The following is an 18,056-nucleotide window of genomic DNA, read 5'->3' as shown; positions in this document are numbered from 1 at the left end:
TCAAGTGTAAATATGTCAACCAAGAATTTTGCATTTGGCAAAACCATCCCTCCATAAATTACGAGACATAAGACATCCCCAAATTAAAAGCTAAGGGGTTCCAGTTAACAAAACCAAAGGACAAGATGATAATTCAAAGCCAGATTGACAAAGTTCCTTGTTAAAAATAACTATGTAGGTAAATGGAAAAGCAAAAGCTACTGTATTCTAATTTAAAAGCCTCATTTCATTTCCCATATTATTTAAAAGAAAAAAACACGAAACAATCATTATAAGTATATGATTCTAGGCACAAAATATAAAGATGTGATTTTGTGACACCAATGAAATAAAGGGGGGATGAAGCTGGATGGGAGCAGAGTTAATGTACATGATTTGAAGCTATTGAGGAATCAGTTCATACTGAATTGTTATGAATTTAGAATGTTAACAGTAATCTCTTTTATAAGTACTAAGAAATTAGTTTTAAAACACAAAAAAAATTTGGATGGAATTTTAAAAAGGTACATTAGGAAAAGATCAAACAAAACTAAGGCTATATTGAAGGAACTAAGAAACAAAAATTATGAAATACATTAGAGCAAAAAATTATAGGGCAGAAATAAATTCTTCAATGTGAATAATTAATCGATTGAAAATCACGGTTTAAGACAGATATTGAAAGAATAAGATTTTAAATTGTTTATCTAAATATTCCACTACATATTCATAATATATCTATACAAATATAGAATATAATTTAGCCATTTAAAAAAAAGGAAATCCTGATATCTGTGACAACATGGATGGGCCTTGAAGTTGTGCTAAGTGAAATAAATGAGACACAGAAAGACAAGTTACCATATGATCAAATTCATATATGAAATATTTTAAAAACTTGATCTTATAAATAGAGAGGATACATTGGTGGCTGCAAGGGTTGGGAGGAGAGATCAAAATGAATGAAGGGAATAAAAGGTGCAAAAAGTCCAGTTATAAAATAAATAAGTCCTGGTGATGTAATAAACAGCATGATGACTATCAGATCAGATCAGATCAGTCGCTCAGTCGTGTCCGACTCTTTGCGACCCCATGAATCGCAGCACACCAGGCCTCCCTGTCCATCACCAACTCCCGAAGTTCACTCAGACTCATGTCCATTGAGTCAGTGATGCCATCCAGCCATCTCATCCTCTGTCGTCCCCTTCTCCTCTTGTCCCCAATCCCTCCCAGCATCAGAGTCTTTTCCAATGAGTCAACTCTTCGCATGAGGTGGCCAAAGTACTGGAGTTTCAGCTTTAGCATCATTCCTTCCAAAGAAATCCCAGGGCTGATCTCCTTCAGAATGGACTGGTTGGATCTCCTTGCAGTCCAAGGGACTCTCAAGAGTCTTCTCCAACACCACAGTTCAAAAGCATCTATTCTTCGGTGCTCAGCCTTCTTCACAGTCCAACTCTCACATCCATACATGACCACTGGAAAAATCATAGCCTTGACTAGACGAACCTTTGTTGGCAAAGCAATGTCTCTGCTTTTGAATATGCTGTCTAGTTTGGTCATAACTTTCCTTCCAAGGAGCAAACATCTTTTAATTTCATGGCTGCAGTCACCATCTGCAGTGATTTTGGAGCCCAGAAAAATAAAGTCTGACACTATTTCCACTGTTTCCCCATCTATTTCCCATGAAGTGATGGGACAGGATGCCATGATCTTCATTTTCTGAATGTTGGGCTTTAAGCCAACTTTTTCACTCTCCACTTGCACTTTCATCAAGAGGCTTTTGAATTCCTCTTCACTTTCTGCCATAAGGGTGGTGTCATCTGTATATCTGAGGTTATTGATATTTCTTCCGGCAATCTTGATTCCAGCTTGTGTTTCTTCCAGTCCAGCGTTTCTCATGATGTACTCTACATAGAAGTTAAATAAGCAGGGTGACAATATACAACCTTGACGTACTCCTTTTCCTATTTGGAACCAGTCTGATGACTATAGTTAATGACATATTCCCTATTTCAATTGCTAAGAGAGCAAATCCTAAGATTCACAAGAAAAAATCCATAACTATGTGTGATAATTAATGTTAATTATATATATTGTAGTAATCATTTTTAATATATGCATATATTGAATCATTATGTGACACTATAATCTAATAACTAATATGTTATATGTCAACTACTCTCAACAAAAAACCTTGTATGTGGTACAATATATTGTACATTTGAGATGCCAAAACACAAATACATTGAATGAGAAAGAGGAAAGGAGATTTTGCAAATTATGAGTCCATTCTGAAGGAGATCAGCCCTGGGATTTCTTTGGAAGGAATGATGCTAAAGCTGAAACTCCAGTACTTTGGCTACCTCATGTGAAGAGTTGACTCATTGGAAAAGACTCTGATGCTGGGAGGGATTGGGGGCAGGAGGAGAAGGGGATGGCAGAGGATGAGATGGCTGGATGGCATCACTGACTTGATGGACATGAGTCTGAGTGAACTTCAGGTGTTGGTGATGGACAGGGAGGCCTGGCATGCTGTGATTCACGGGGTCGCAAAGAGTCAGACATGACTGAGTGACTGATCTGATCTGATCTGATCTGAAATAAAGCAAGACTGGAAAATTTTTATCAAAAATAGTTTAAAGGGACCAAATAAGAATGGGATGTTTTATACTGGACTAAGAAAGGTGAATTCATCAAGTCATATAATTATAAACACATATTCATCAAGCAACAGAGCCCCCAAAATATATGAAGCAAACATTTATAGAATTGAAAGGATAAATGGAGAGTTCTACAATAACAGTGGGAGGTTTCAAAACTCAGCTTTCAATAATTTATAGCATACCTAGACAAAAGATCAATGAGTAAATATATAAGACTTGAACAACCCTAGAGTCAATTATTCTCACAGATATATAAAGAATACTCCACTCAATAAGAGCAGAATGCACAGTCTTCTCCTGTGTATATAACTTTTTATGTTATATGCACTTATGTTATATGAACTTCTCAAGTGTACATATAACTTTTTCCACAGTAAACTATATGTTAGGTCATAAACAATTCTTGACAAATTGAAAAAGATAAAAATGATACAAACTATCTTCTCTGACCACAATAAAATGAGGCTAGAAATAAAAAACAGAATGAAAATGTATGAATGCATAAACAGAGAAAAATAAACCTGATATCTCCACATGTAAAGACCCTGGAAGTTTCAACTCCATTCCTAACAACAAGTGAAAAGCTGAACAGACTAAAATCAACAATTCTTTTAAGACTCCTAAGAGAGTTGAGCACAAAGGGAAAATCACTGTCCCCTAAATTGGAGAGGTTGGCAGGGCGATACAGGGAGTCAGACTTACCAAAGAAGAGTGCACGAATGGAAATCACAATGAAATTCAGTGGTAGGGTAGGAAAATCTGAATAATATTTGAGAAATTGCTAAAAGCTCAGTGTGGAAAACTCTGAGAGAAGGAAGACTCCACAGGATGACTGAGTCATCCAGGAGCTACCATAATTTTTGAAATTTATTCTAGGAGCTTGACCAAATTCTGACAGTACAACTGGAGAAAAATCCCCTCATGTTTCCAGCAGAGGAAGGGCAAAAGGAAAAAAATAATTAAATGAAGTATAGCTTATTTTTAAAACTGTGCTAGTTTTAGGTATACAGCAGAGGATATACACTTTTTTGGATTCTTTTCCGTTATAGGTTATTACAAGATATTGAATACAGTCCCTTGTGTTTTACAGTAATTACCTATTTTATATATAGTAGTTTTAATAATATTAATAAGATTAATAGTAGTATCTATTAATCCCATACTCCCATTTAATCACCCCCTTCCCTTTATTACCTAACCATAAGTTTGTTTACTCTGTCTGAGTCTGTTTCTGTTTTATAAATAAGTTAACTTATATATATATATATATATATTTAGGTTCCACATATAAGTGATATATAATATTTGTCTTTGTCTTGCTTCACTTAGTATGATAATCTCTAGGCCCATCCATATTGCTCAAATGGCATTATTTAATTCATTTTTAATGGCTGAGTAATATTCCATTGAATATATATATATACCACATCCTCTTTATCCATTCATCTGTTGATGATTACTTAGGTTGCTTTCATGTCTTGGCTACTGTAAATAGTGCTACTATGAACACTGGGGTTCATAACATCAAATTATAGTTTTCTCTGGATGCATACCTAAGAGTGGGATTGCTGATCATATGAGAACTCTATTAATAGTTTTTAAAGGAACCTTCATACTGTTCTCCATAATGGCAGCACCAATTTACATTCACACCAATAGTGTAGGAGGGTTCCCTTTATTTCACATCCTCTCTACCATTTACGGCATGCAAGCCTAGTTACTCATTCGTGTCCAGCTCTTTTTGATTCCATGGACTACAGCCTGACAGACTCTTCTGTCCATGGAATTATCCCAGCACGAATACTGGAGTGGGTTGCCACTTCCTTCTCCAGAAAATCTTCCTGACCTGGGATCAAACCCTAGATCTCCTGTGGCTTCTGCACTGGCAGGCAGATTCTTCACCATTGAGCCATATTTGTAGACTTTCTGATGATGGCCACTCTGACCAGTGTGAAGTGACACCTCATTGTAGTTTTTATTTGTATTTCTCTAGTAATTTGCACTTCCCTTATGGCTCAGATGGTAAAGAATCCACCTGCAGTGTGAGAGACCTGGGTTCAATCCCTGGGTTGGGAAGAGCCCCTGGAGGAGGGCATGACAACGCATTCCAGTATTCTTGCCTGGAAAATTCCATGGATAGAGAAGCCTGGTGGGTTGCCAACTCCAGTCCATGGAGTTGCAAAGAGTCAGACACAACTGAGTGACTGAGCATGCATGCATGCATATATGTAAGCATATAATACCCAAAATATCCATTTTTACTTTATTTTTGTAATACCAAAATATCAAAGCTCAACAACAAAGACAAGGAACCTAATTTTAAAGGGGTAAAGGACTTAAATAACAATATTTCTCCAAAGAAGAAATAAAAATGGGTAATGACACATGAAATATATTCTATATCGTTGTTCGTTGAGGAAATGCAAACTAAAGCCACAAAGAGAGATCACTTCACATTAACCAGACTAGCATTAATAACTACAAGAAACTAGAAAATAAATAATGGTGACTATGTGGGAAAATAAGAATGCTTTACATTGCTGGTAGGAATATAAATGCTTCAGTCACCATGGGAAAGTCTGGCTATTTCTAAAAATGTCAGACTTAAAATTACCATAGGCCTCATAGATTTCACTCCTAGGAATATACTCAACATAAATGAAAATATGTCCATGAGGAAATTTGTACACAAATTTTTGTGGCAACAATGTTCATTAAGACCCAAAGGGAAACACCAACAATGTCCACAAATACATAAATGTATAAAAAGTCATGGTACTTATATTAAAATGGAATATCATGCAGCCATACAAGACAGTAACAAATACTGGTATACACTATAACTTAGATAAGAATCCAAAACATACTAGATGAAGCCAAAAACAAAAGGGGCAATGCTATGAGTTTTTTTATATGCTATATTCATGCATGCATGCTAAGTCATTTCAGTCGTGTCAGACTCTTTGTGACTCCATGGACTGTGGCCTGCTAAGCTCCACTATCCATGGGATTCTCCAGGCAAGAATACTGGAGGGGGTTGCCATGCCCTCCTCCAAAGGATATTTCCAACCCAGGGATTGAACTCTTGTCTCTTATGTCTCCTGCACTGTCAGGAGGGTTCTTTACCACTAGCACCACCTGAGTAGTCCCACACTATATTCATAACAAGCAAATCCATAGACATAAAGCAGAAAACAGGATAACACATGATGGGGTGGAGGGAATGGAGAGTGATCATTTAATGGATATGGTATGTTTCTGGAGAGCGATAGGAAAGTTTTGAAATAAGAGAACTAGTGATTACACAACATTTTGAGTGCAAGTTTATACAACTAAATCATATACTTTAAAATGGTGAATTGCATGTTATATGAATTTCACCTATATTTTAAAATGATGTTGCTCCATAAGTCGATCAACAGATTTCCTGCAATCCCTATAAAAATCACTAATTTCTTTGCCTAAATTGACTAGTTTATCCTATAATTAACCTGAAAATTCAAAGCATTCAGAATAGCCAAAACACTTTTTAAAATTAACAACAAAATTAGAGTTCTCACATTTCTCAACTTCATAAATAATTACAAAACTAATAATTAAGATGACCAGATGATATGCTACCAGTATAAGGACTGACATTTAGATTAATGGAATAGATGTCAGGTTACACAAATAATCTAGGGCTTCCCTTGCAACTCAGTCAGTAAAGAATCTGCCTGCAGTGCAGGAGACCCGGGTTCAATCCTTAGTTAGGAAGATCCTCTGGAGAAGGAAATGGCAACCCACTCCAGTATCCTCGCCTGGAAAATCTCATGGACAGAGGAGCCTGGTGGGCTGCAGTCCACGGGGTCGCAAAGAGTCGGGCCCGACTGAGCAGCTAACACTTACTTACTTACTTACTTACACAAATAAAGGGTCAAATTTTGAGTGCACTAGTCTTTGACAAGGGTGCCAAGAAGGAAAAAGTGTGTCTTTTCAACACATGGTATATAATTCATGCCCACAGACATATAATTCCAGCTCCATATCTATACCAATTCATTTTTACTTGAAACTCAAAGTGCTCTCTCTCTCTTCCATCCACCTACTCTTTTTCATCACAGGCCTATGTATACTGTATATAATATATACAGTATTCACCATCTAAAATTCCTTCCCCTGTCCTTCAATGCAAATATATTAAGATTTATTTCCAACCACTTGGTATGCAGGAAGCCCAGCTAGATTAAGCCATTCTTTTCCATTCCCTCATACAGTGTGTGCAATGATCATGTTCAACTTCATATTATTCCATGATATTTTGTGTTTTTTGACTTGTTTCTAATTGTTTCCATTTCATCTGAGGTGTCATTCTGTACTTCTGTAGGAAGATTACTAGTAGGTGAAGAGTAGAATCAATATATTCAACTAATTTAACAATTAAACATTGTATCTTCCATAATGCATACTACAGATTTGGACATACATCATGTACTTAAAATGTTTGTCAACATTGCTGGCCAAACCACTGAAACATTGCTGGTAAATTCAACAGCCCTAAAAATGCACAAGCAATCAAATAATCGAGCTGTCATTAACATTTTACCTGTTCCATCTTGGTCAGGAAACAATCAATAAAGTCCCGAGGGTTGTTCATGTCCAGGGATGCTTGGTGTTCCCTTGTTTTCTCCAAAACATAACTTTTCATACAAGCATAATTTTCAAAGAATTTTTTATGTTTCCCTGGGACATAATCAATGAGAGCAGGGAAAGAACTGCAGAGCTAGAAAAAAAAAAATGTTCATTAAAAGAAACACTTAATGAAGATTCAAATATTATATGCCAAGTCCTGGTTAGAAAATGTATTTTAATATTAAAATAATATGGTCACTATATAGATGGGACTTTTTAACTTCACAAATACATAGTTTTCTATGCTGATAGATGTATTTCGGGAGAAAATTATAACCAGGGATCAATGATGGTATTCATCTCCTATACTCATACATCATGTTTACAGTACAAAGGCATCTTTGTATCAATTCTTTCATTTTCTGCATTAATTCTCCCCACAATTATGTAATAAGAGATAGCACGAAACACAATGGTTCATCTTTTATAGATGACATCAGACTGGGAGTTTAGGTAATCTGATATAGAAAACAAGCTGATCCCTGATATCTCTTTCTCTGTTTAGTGGCATCAACCATAAAATTGGTATTTTAGGACTAAAAGGGTCCTAAAGATACCATGAAACGCAACTCAACATTTTATGGATGAAGTAACTGGAAACCAGAGCAATTAAGTGACCTCTGTACGGTCACACCATTGTCTTTTAGGCAGGGGGCAGAACATTTAGCTCAGCACAGGGTACACCAGTGATGTTGGTTTGTGGTTCCTACACTAAAAAATAATCATTTTGTCATCCTCAAAGCAATTATTTTGTCAGTTAAGATACCAACTGAAGCATCAAACTCTCCTATCATATTCAGTGTCCTGTGGGAGCCCCTTGAAGGAAATACTGTCTTTCTTCCCAAACAGATATTTCTGTCAGCTAACATGCTGAAGAATCCATGAGTAGAGATTGGGTAACAAGACTTGTGGGCAATGAAAGCCTTTCCAGTAGGACCTTGAAGTCCTACTTCTGTGGTCACACTTTGGGGAAATTACCAAGTAGTTTACAGAAATTGGTCTTTGCATCTTGCTGGAAAAACCACTGAACAGAGCCAATGGGACTGAATTGCAGTTCTGTATTCTGGGCATGTATTTTCCTGTCTATCATTACAGGCTCTGCCGTCATCCCCAGATGAGTACGCCATGATGCTAAGCTTTGGGCAGGAGTGTGCTGTTCACATTCACCTCATAGCTTGGTGCCCAGAGAGATCTGGATCTCATGGAGAAAAGAGCCAAAATGATTTCTTGAGAAGAAAGGACTTTGGCCTCACCTGAATCCATGGAGAGCCCAGAATTCTGGCGTTTTCATTCAGTCTTTCCATTAGATCTAGAAAAATCTGATCTTTATAATCAAAATGATTCTGGAAAATAATGGAGCAGATCACATTGCAGGGAGCACAGCCCAGGATGAAAGTAGGATCACAGGGCAACCCTAAAGAATAACAAACAATTTAAACACACCATTAAAACATACACAAGAGACACTTGGTGTTTGAGATAACAGGTAAAGGTAATTTTAGAAACTCTAAAGTGATATCTCATCAACAAATTCCTTTAAAAATAAATATTCAGCATGCATAAAATCAACACATCACTTTACCGTAACCTGAGTAGGATATTTCAGCACAACTAGTTAAATAATGGGCTTTTACAAATATTAAATTCACTCCCACCTTTACCTGTACCCTTTTCACTCAAGGTGCCTGTTAATTTGAAGGGAAAATGACAAGAACATTTAAAGAGGCCATTTTGTATGATTTAATAATGAAAGTTATCAATGTTGAATATCATCTGTCTGAAAATTAAACACGACAGAAAGAAAGAAAATAGTTAGGGAACTCAAAATGAATAGCTGAAAAACTCATGTGCAGAATCAGGGAGGAAAAGCTAAAGTGAGAGAGAGAGACTACAGTTGAATTCATGCATTTGAAAAAATAAATGTAATAAAACACAAAGTACCCATGCTATATGAGAAGAAAAACTAAGGTACAAGTGAACAATTAACCAATTATTATAGATTGGATTTTTGTCTAAAGTAATATAAAATGTAAAACCCCCAGATAAGTGAAACAAAAGGGTAATTTGATGAGTGGAATTCCCTTAATTTTGTTTCCATGTTTAAAATTTCTTCTTTTTTAAGAATTAATGTCCCTCATTTACCATGGTCATTAAAATTAATATATTTGGAATAAATACTGTAGAGGATGTGGAGAAAAGGAAACACTCCTATACTGTTGGTGGGAATGTAAATCGATGGAACCACTATAGAGAACTGTATGGAGGTTCCTTAAAAAACTAAAAATAGAGCTACCATATGATTCAGCAATCCCACTCCTGGGCGTATATTCAGAAAAGATAAAAACTCTAATTCAAAAAGATACGTGCATCCTGATTTCATGGCAGCACTATTTATAATAGCCAAGACATGGAAACTGGAGAAGGCGATGGCAACCCACTCCAGTATTAGTGCCTGGAGAATCCCATGCTACCATCCGTGAGGTCACAAAGGGTCGAACACGGCTGAAGTGACTTGGCACAAGACATGAAAACAACCTAAATGTCCATCGACAGATGCATGGATACCGAAGATGTGAAACACACACACACGTAATGAATATTGCTGCTGTTGTTTAGTCTCTAAGTCATGTCTGATTCTTTGTGACCCCAGGACTATAGTCTGCCAGGCCCCTCTGTCCATGGAATTTCCCAGGCAAGAATACTGGAGTGGGTTTCCATTTCCTTCTCCAGGAGATCTTTCCAGTCCAAGGATTGAACCCACATCTCCTGCATTGGCTGGCAGATTCTTAACCACTAATGCCATCAAGGAAGCCCCCCAAAATATTACTCAGTCATTAAAATAAAGAAATAATGCCATTTTCAGCATTATGAAATTATTATATTGGTGAAGTAAGCCAGACAAAGATAATTATCATATGATATTGCTTATGGTATGTGAACTGAGAACTTCTAGATGTACCATCTCGATTTAGAAAAGGCAGAGAAATGAGATATCAAATTTCCAACATCTGTTGTATTATTTGCAACAGACTTTCAGAAAAACATCTACTTCTGCCTCACTGACTACACTAAAGCCTTGACTGTGTGGATCACAACAAACTGTGGAAAATTTTCAAGAGATGGGAATACCAGACCACCTTACCTGCCTCCCAAGAAATCTGCGTGCAGGTCAAGAAGCAACAGTTAGAACCAGACATGGAACAACAGACTGGTTTTAATTGGAAAAGGAGTATGTCAAGGCTGTACATTGTCACTCTGCTTATTTATCTTATATGCAAAGTACATCATGTGAAATGCCAGGCTGGATGAAGCACAAGCTGGAATCAAGATGCCAGGAGAAATATCAATCAATCCAGTTCAGGTCAGTTGCTCAGTCCTGCCCTGATCCTCTGTGACCCCATGGGCTGCAGCATGCCAGGTTTCCCTGTCCATCACCAACTCTGGGAGTTTGCTCAAAGTCACCTCCATCAGGTCAGTGATGCCCTCCCACCATTTCATCCTCTGTTGTCCCCGTCTCTTCCTTTCGTCAATCTTTCCCAGCATCAGGGTCTTTCCAAAGAGTCAGTTCTTCACATCAGATGACTAAAGTATCAGAGCTTTAGCATGAGTGCTTCCAATGAATACTCAGGACTGACTTCCTTTAGCATTGACTGGTTTGATCTTCTTGCTGTCCAAGGGACTCTCAAGAGTCTTCTCCAACACCACAGTTCAAAAGCATCAGTTCTTCGTCACTCAGCTTTCTTTGTGGTACAACTCTCTTACATCACTAGTAGTGATCTTACATCACTACTGGAAAAACCATAGCTGTGACTATCTGGACCTTTGTTGGCAAAATGAGGTCTCTGCTTTTTAATATGCTGTCTAGGTTGGTCATAACTTTTCTTCCAAGGAGCAAGCATCTTTTAATTTCATGGCTGCAGTCACCATCTGCAGTGATTTTGGAGCCCAAGAAAATAAAGCCTGTCATTGTTTCCACTGTTTCCCGATCTATTTGCCATGAAGTGATGGGGTGGGGGGAAATGCCATGGTATTCGTTTTTTTTAATGTTGAGTTTTAAGCCAGCTTTTTCATGCTCCTCTTTCACTTTCATCAAGAGACTCTTAGTTCTTCTTTGCTTTCTGCCATAAGGGTAGTGTCATCTGCATACCTGAGGTTATTGATATGTTTACCGAAAAGGTGACTTCTACCTATTAACTTTAGGCTGCCTAAAGTTATCCTGAGCCAACAGCTTCCTCTAAACATACCCTGTGACACAGCTCTGCCCACAAGAGGGACAAGACCCAGCTGCACCCACCAATGAGCAGGTTTCAGTCCCACCCACCAGGAAGCCTGCACAGCTCCAAGACCAATCTCACCCCCCTAGGGGCAGACATCAGAAACTAGAAGAACTACAATCCTGCAGCCTGTGGAACAGAGACCACAAACACAGAAGTTTAGACAAAACGAGATGGCAGAGAAATATATTGCAGACTGTACATTTGTTACTAAAATCCAAAAAAGATGGGGCAAAATTTGCGAACTGAAAACAGAACCAAATTCTACTTGGAGAAGACAAAATAAACAGGTGTTGCTAAGGTCAAAATTTCGTTAAATAAATATTTTATGACTTGGTTCCAAATACGAAAAGGAGTACATCAAGACTGTATATTGTTACCCTGCTTATTTAATGTATATGCAGAATACATCATGAGAAATGCTGGGCTGGAGGAAGCACAAGCTAGAATCAAGATTGCTGGGAGAAATATCAATAACCTCAGATATGCAGGTGACACCACTCTTATGGCAGAAAATGAAGAAGAACTAAAGAGCCTCTTGATGAAAGTGAAAGAGGAGAGTGAAAAAGTTGGCTTAAAGCTCAACATTCAGAAAAATAAGATCACGGCATCTGGTCCCATCACTTCATGGCAAATAGATGGGGAAATAGTGGAAACAGTGGCAGAATTTATTTTCTGGGGCTCCAAAATCACTGCAGATGGTGATTGCAGCCATGAAATTAAAAGACGCTTACTCCTTGGAAGGAAAATTATGACCAACCTAGACAGCATATTCAAAAGCAGAGACATTACTTTGTCAACAAAGGTCCGTCTAGTCAAGGCTATGGTTTTTCCAGTAGTCATGTATGGATGTGAGAGTTGAACTATAAAGAAAGCTGAGTACAGAAGAATTGATGCTTTTGAACTGTGGTGTTGGAGAAGACTCTTGAGAGTCCCTTGGACTGCAAGAAGATCCAACCAGTCCATCCTAAAGGAAATCAGTCCTGGGTGTTCATTGGAAGAACTGATGTCGAAGCTGAAACTCCAATACTTTGGCCACCTGATGCAAAGAGCTGACTCATTTGAAAAGACCCAGATGCTGGGAAAGATTGAGGGCAAGAGGAGAAGGGGATGACAGAGGATAAGATGGTTGGATGTCATCACCAACTCAATGGACTTGGGTTTGGGTGGACTCTGGGAGTTGGTCATGGACAGGAAGGTCTGGTGTGCTGTGGTTCAAGGGGTCGCAAAGAGTCAGACACGAATAAAAGACTGAACTCAACTGAACTGACTTGGTATATATGTGTTTTAACAGAAGTAAGATGTAGCATATATTTATTCAAAATATATAAATTGGTACAATTAGTATTGAATAACAAGAAATAATGAATGCTGATACTTTTTAAAGAGTGCTGTCACTGAGGAAACCAGAATTGAAAGAGACACGTGTACCCCAATGTTCATCGCAGCACTGTTTATAATAGCCAGGACATGGAAGCAACCTAGATGTCCATCAGCAGATGAATGGATAAGAAAGCTGTGGTACATATACACAATGGAGTATTACTCAGCCATTAAAAAGAATACATTTGAATCAGTTCTAATGAGGTGGATGAAACTGGAGCCTATTATACAGAGTGAAGTAAGCCAGAAAGAAAAACACCAATACAGTATACTAATGCATATATATGGAATTTAGAAAGATGGTAACAATAACCCTGTATATGAGACAGCAAAAGAGACACTGATGTATAGAACAGTCTTTTGGACTCTGTGGGAGAAGGAGAGGGTGGGATGATTTGGGAGAATGGCACTGAAATATGTATAATATCATATATGAAACGAGTCGCCAGTCCAGGTTCGATGCACGATACTGGATGCTTGGGGCTGGTGCACTGGGACGACCCAGAGGGATGGTATGGGGAGGGAGGAGGGAGGAGGGTTCAGGATGGGGAACACATGTATACCTGTGGCAGATTCATTTTTATATATGGCAAAACCAATACAATATTGTAAAGTTAAATAAAATAAAAATTTTTTTAAAAGATAGTAATATAAAGAGTGCTGTCTTTACAGAGAAAGCATAATTGATGAGAATTGCACTAAGATATCCCAAGATGATTAAAACCATAGATGGTATTACTATTGGCCAGAATTGTAGGCCTGAGCCTTGGAAGTAACTCTCAAAAGTGTCTGTAAGGCTGAATATATAAATATAGTCCACTTACGTGAACACACATATTACTTGTTTCATGCCACATAATGGTCATTCCCACCCTGTCCAATTAACAAGTATTTCCTGGTAAAATATTCCAGAATAGACAACCACATTACCTCTACCCTTCTCTGTTCTTTAATATTTTTAGGAAATGACTCAAAACTATGTTTTGTGATTTCTGATTTGAAAACAAAGTTCAGGAGATAATTTGATTAAATGATCTTTATACTCACACTGCATGCATAGTCATGGGAGTATACACATAATAAGCACAGATACACAAAACCTCCTTGGCTGCCTATGCTTTATAACCCCCTCCCCCCATCTAAGGGCTAACAACCAATACTAGTATGAAAGATGAGGCTGTCCCTGAAATATTTCCAAGGATGTCACTGGAGAGAGAGAAGTCTGTTAAGGTCAGACTTAAGAGAAAATAGAATCACCCACCATCGGTTTTTCTCAACTCCTCCACCAGGCAGCACGCTTCCTGTTGAACACGGTCCTCCATGCTCCTCTTCCCCATCCCGAAATCCCGCAGGGTCATGAGGGAGAAGCGCCGGGTCTCCTTCCATATCTTCCCATTGCTGAAAATGACTCCTACCAGCAGGGGAAACAGAAACTAGGAGCAAGTTCTAGGGAAGGAGGAGTGAGCTGACACATGGCAGCCTCAGAGAGGGAACACGATCTGCTGAGGAGCCATGGCAGACAGTTGTCAAATTTCCTTTTCCATCCTCCCCACTCCTACCATTTACCAATGCTGAACACCCACACATACACACCTACCATATCCCTTAGAAGCTCTTTGAATCACTGGGCAACTGCCTCTTCCAGAAAACTCCTCTCCCAGGCCGATCAGAGCTTCTTTCACTGCTTCATATCCATGCAAGACCACCAGGGGGTTCATGCCAAAATACAGAGTGAACACAGGGCCGTAGACTTTTGAGAGCTGGGAATGGAGATGCCTGTAATAGCAAAAGAAGTCAGTATGAGATACTATGTTGTGCCTGATGCAGAATGTATCATCATCCTGCTATTATGTTTTTATTCTGCCAGAGACAGCCTAATTATGTATTAAATTCAGAATTTAATGCAGAAATATGGTGGTAATTGTTATAGGTTCTACTTATGGATGACTTGAAATGCTGAGTAATGGCCCAAGTAGCTGGTACACAGGTTATAATTAATCCTCAAATCAGCACTTTCAGTGGGTTTATTTGCCCTACTATAAATAAGGAAACCAAGGTTGTGGAATTCTGTTCCATGTCCAGCACCCCAGGGCTAATATTTAGAGGATTCAAATTTGAAGATCATAGTCACCCTCTGATCCTTGAGAAGCAATATAGCAATCCTTAAGGTCCACCTTTTGGACCAACAGCCAGCTCACTGCTTCAGAATCACCCATGAAGCGGTCATTAGAATTCTGACTCTGTAGCCCTATGATGAATACTAGAAATTTATAACTTAAAAAATAAGTTCATATAACTCTAATGCCCAGCCTAGTTTGAGATCCTCTGGTATCACTAACACAGAAAGAGAGGAAGCATCATAGAGGCAGTGCCAGGACATGCAGCATCTCATGGAAGAACAACACCTTCTGTGCGGCAGCATTCACAGGATACAGATGGCAGTTTCCTGCAGAATCCAAATGAATGCTGCTGCCGCCAGTGGGACCCTAACTGATGACTTCTTTCTTTCATTCCCCCATGATCATCCTAATCCTAAGTTAATTCCTTAACACCAGGCACAATGCCCTTCTTCAGAAAAGTTCTGTTTTCCTGGTCATCTGAACAAAACACACAGCTTATATAGTAAATGATTTCAGGAAAGAAATCACTAATCTCATGCTGAAGCTGAAGCTCCAGGACTTTGTTTGGCTACCTGATGTGAAGAGCCAACTCATTAGAGAAGATTTTGATGCTGGGAAAGATTAAAGGCAGAAGAGGACGACAGAAGATGAGATGACTGGATGGCATCACTGACTCAATGGACTTGAGTTTGAGCAAGCTCTGGAGGGTGGTGAAAGACAGAGAAATCTGGCATCCTGCAGTCCATGGGGTCACAAAGAGTAGGACACAACTGAGCAACTGAACAACAATATAGTAAATGATTTCTGGAAAGAAATCACTAATCACAAAACACTTCACTTACCCTTTACTTTCAGTCCCAAATCGTAGCAAATGACTGTGAAATAAAGAAAGGAGGCAACACTCCCAGCTTTTAAAACTTAATTATTTTGATTCTACCATACAAAGACCTAAACTCTTCTCTACTCACAAAACACATTACTTTATTCCTCTATTTATGATAATAACAGGCCTGAAAAGGCAAGAAAAATATCAAATTTACAGGGAGTAATTTGCTTCAAACTGACCTGCTTTAAGAGTGTGCTCAAAATTATTTTATTATTATTATATATTAGTATATATTATTTTTTTAATTGGGCTTATTTTACTTACCTTTTACAAGACACTGGAGGAACATAAAACCTACTTACATTGCTTACAGATTTGCTGATGTCCTTAACATCTAATTGTAGGATATTTCCAAGAATTGGGAGAGGAGTGGGGCCCGGCGGGAGCTTCCCTTTCCCAGAGCTCTGTTTCCAGAGTGAGATAAGAAGCAGACAGCAGAGACAGAGCACCAGGACCACAGGCAGATCCATTGACGCCTTCTCTTCTTACTCGGATGACTGTGAGCCTGAAATCAAAAGCTTTTGTAACAGTCCCTGCTAATTCAACTTGGGCCTCTCTGAGGAATAAAGATACCATTCAATCACATCCATTTTGTACTCTATTCTGAATGGACTTTGGCCACTGATAAAGATAAAATTAAAGTGTCCTTTAGTCTTGTTTTCCTTCTGTTAAATGACTGTCATTTAATTGCACTGGATTGGGATCAGGTTTGCTAATTAAAAAAAAAAAAAAAAAAGTATTTCCATTGTGCAGCCAAGAATTAGAACCACTAAAATAAATAATTTGATGCCCCAAACAGCTCAAAACTCTGGATTCTAGTCAATGACAAGTTGCAAATGTATGACTTTGAGGGAAATTAGTGTATTCTATGCCTTTTTTATTAAAAAATATATATAGATATTTATCTTATAATGCAATATAGGATAATTTGTCCTTGAAAATGTATGTGTTTAAAGTTTTTAATGTATTGCACTACCATTACAGTTATAAAAAAATAATTAATTATGACATATGTAAGATAGTTTAAAAATCAGAATAGAGTAACTATGGTTCTGGCATCCAAAATGAAGTTCAGTGGTCACTGTGGATGTGGTTTTAGACATAAGTGTTCCTATATCACTGAGAACTTGAATTCTTTTCTGTGTCAAACTCAAGGACTCCACCAACCATTTTCAAAACAATATATGCTAGCAGGTGCTTGCTACAACTTTGTATTTTCAAAGTCCTCTCCAGACTGTCCTCCCTCCCAACCCCATCTCTTCCTCCACTGCTTCACAACTCTGTAACCATTTCTAACTCCAACCAATTTTGCTTACAAGCATCCTTACCTCTTGCCATCTACAAGTCTCAGTTCAGTTCAGTTTAGTTGCTCAGTTGTGTCCGATTTTTTGTGACCCCATGAACCACAGCACAAGTCTAGTTCTTGACAAAAACTTCACCTACTCTTGTGGTTTCTTGTCTTTATTAATTTCCCCATGTTGTAGCCTGCTGCTGCTGTGGCTAAGTCGCTTCATTCGTGTCTGACTGTGTGCGACCCCATAGATGGCAGCCCACCAGGTTCCTCCGTCCCTGGGATTTTACAGGCAAGAACACTGGAGTGGGTTGCCATTTCCTTCTCCACTAGAAGAACATAATTTAAGAGTTTCTTGGATCTGTGCCTCCTGGGCTTCAGTCCTATCAAGCTCCAAATAAACACCTCTTGATTTTCACATGATCTTCATTCTTGGAATTCATGCTTAACATTAACATAATTCAAACCTCTTAAATAATCAAAGATTTATTTGATTATTTAACAGTAATTATCTAAGTAAATTTACATGACTTTTACCTTGAAATCTCACATCTAACTTAGCAAAGAAAAAAAGGAAGGTAGAGATAGTAATTTTATATTTTTCACATGAGGGAAAGGGAGATCTGGGGTAAGAGAACTGTCCAGCATCACAAGGCTCATAATAAATAAAATTAGGATTTAAACTGAGATCTTCTGACTCCTGTTGTGATGCATTCTCATATATACCTCAGCTACCTCAAGAACAATTTTAGAAAAACAAAACCAAATAGCCTAAAATATTACTCTGAA

General features: G+C 38.1%; 1 protein-coding gene across 2 annotated transcripts in view; it reads right to left on the bottom strand.

Annotated features, from left to right (window-relative positions):
* The window catches only part of CYP2C85 (cytochrome P450 family 2 subfamily C member 85), a 28,229-nt gene extending 11,688 nt beyond the window's left edge, over nucleotides 1-16,541 (bottom strand). Inside the window, exons 1-5 of one of the 2 annotated variants that reach the window (XM_005225642.5) lie at nucleotides 16,279-16,541; nucleotides 14,568-14,746; nucleotides 14,232-14,381; nucleotides 8,567-8,727; nucleotides 7,228-7,404 (exon numbers count right to left, since the gene is read on the bottom strand). In XM_005225642.5, the coding sequence (XP_005225699.1) occupies nucleotides 7,228-7,404; nucleotides 8,567-8,727; nucleotides 14,232-14,381; nucleotides 14,568-14,746; nucleotides 16,279-16,280 (669 nt within the window). In that variant the 5' untranslated portion in view covers nucleotides 16,281-16,541. The remainder of the gene's footprint in view (nucleotides 1-7,227; nucleotides 7,405-8,566; nucleotides 8,728-14,231; nucleotides 14,382-14,567; nucleotides 14,747-16,278) is intronic. The other variant, XM_005225641.5, reaches the window with a different exon arrangement.
* Between the last annotated feature and the right edge of the window lie 1,515 nt (nucleotides 16,542-18,056).

This window comes from Bos taurus, chromosome 26 (genome assembly GCF_002263795.3).
Source record: "Bos taurus isolate L1 Dominette 01449 registration number 42190680 breed Hereford chromosome 26, ARS-UCD2.0, whole genome shotgun sequence".
NCBI classification, from domain to species: Eukaryota; Metazoa; Chordata; class Mammalia; order Artiodactyla; family Bovidae; genus Bos; species Bos taurus.
The sequence above is the reverse complement of the archived record's forward strand: the minus strand, read 5'-3'. Positions and strand labels throughout refer to the sequence as shown.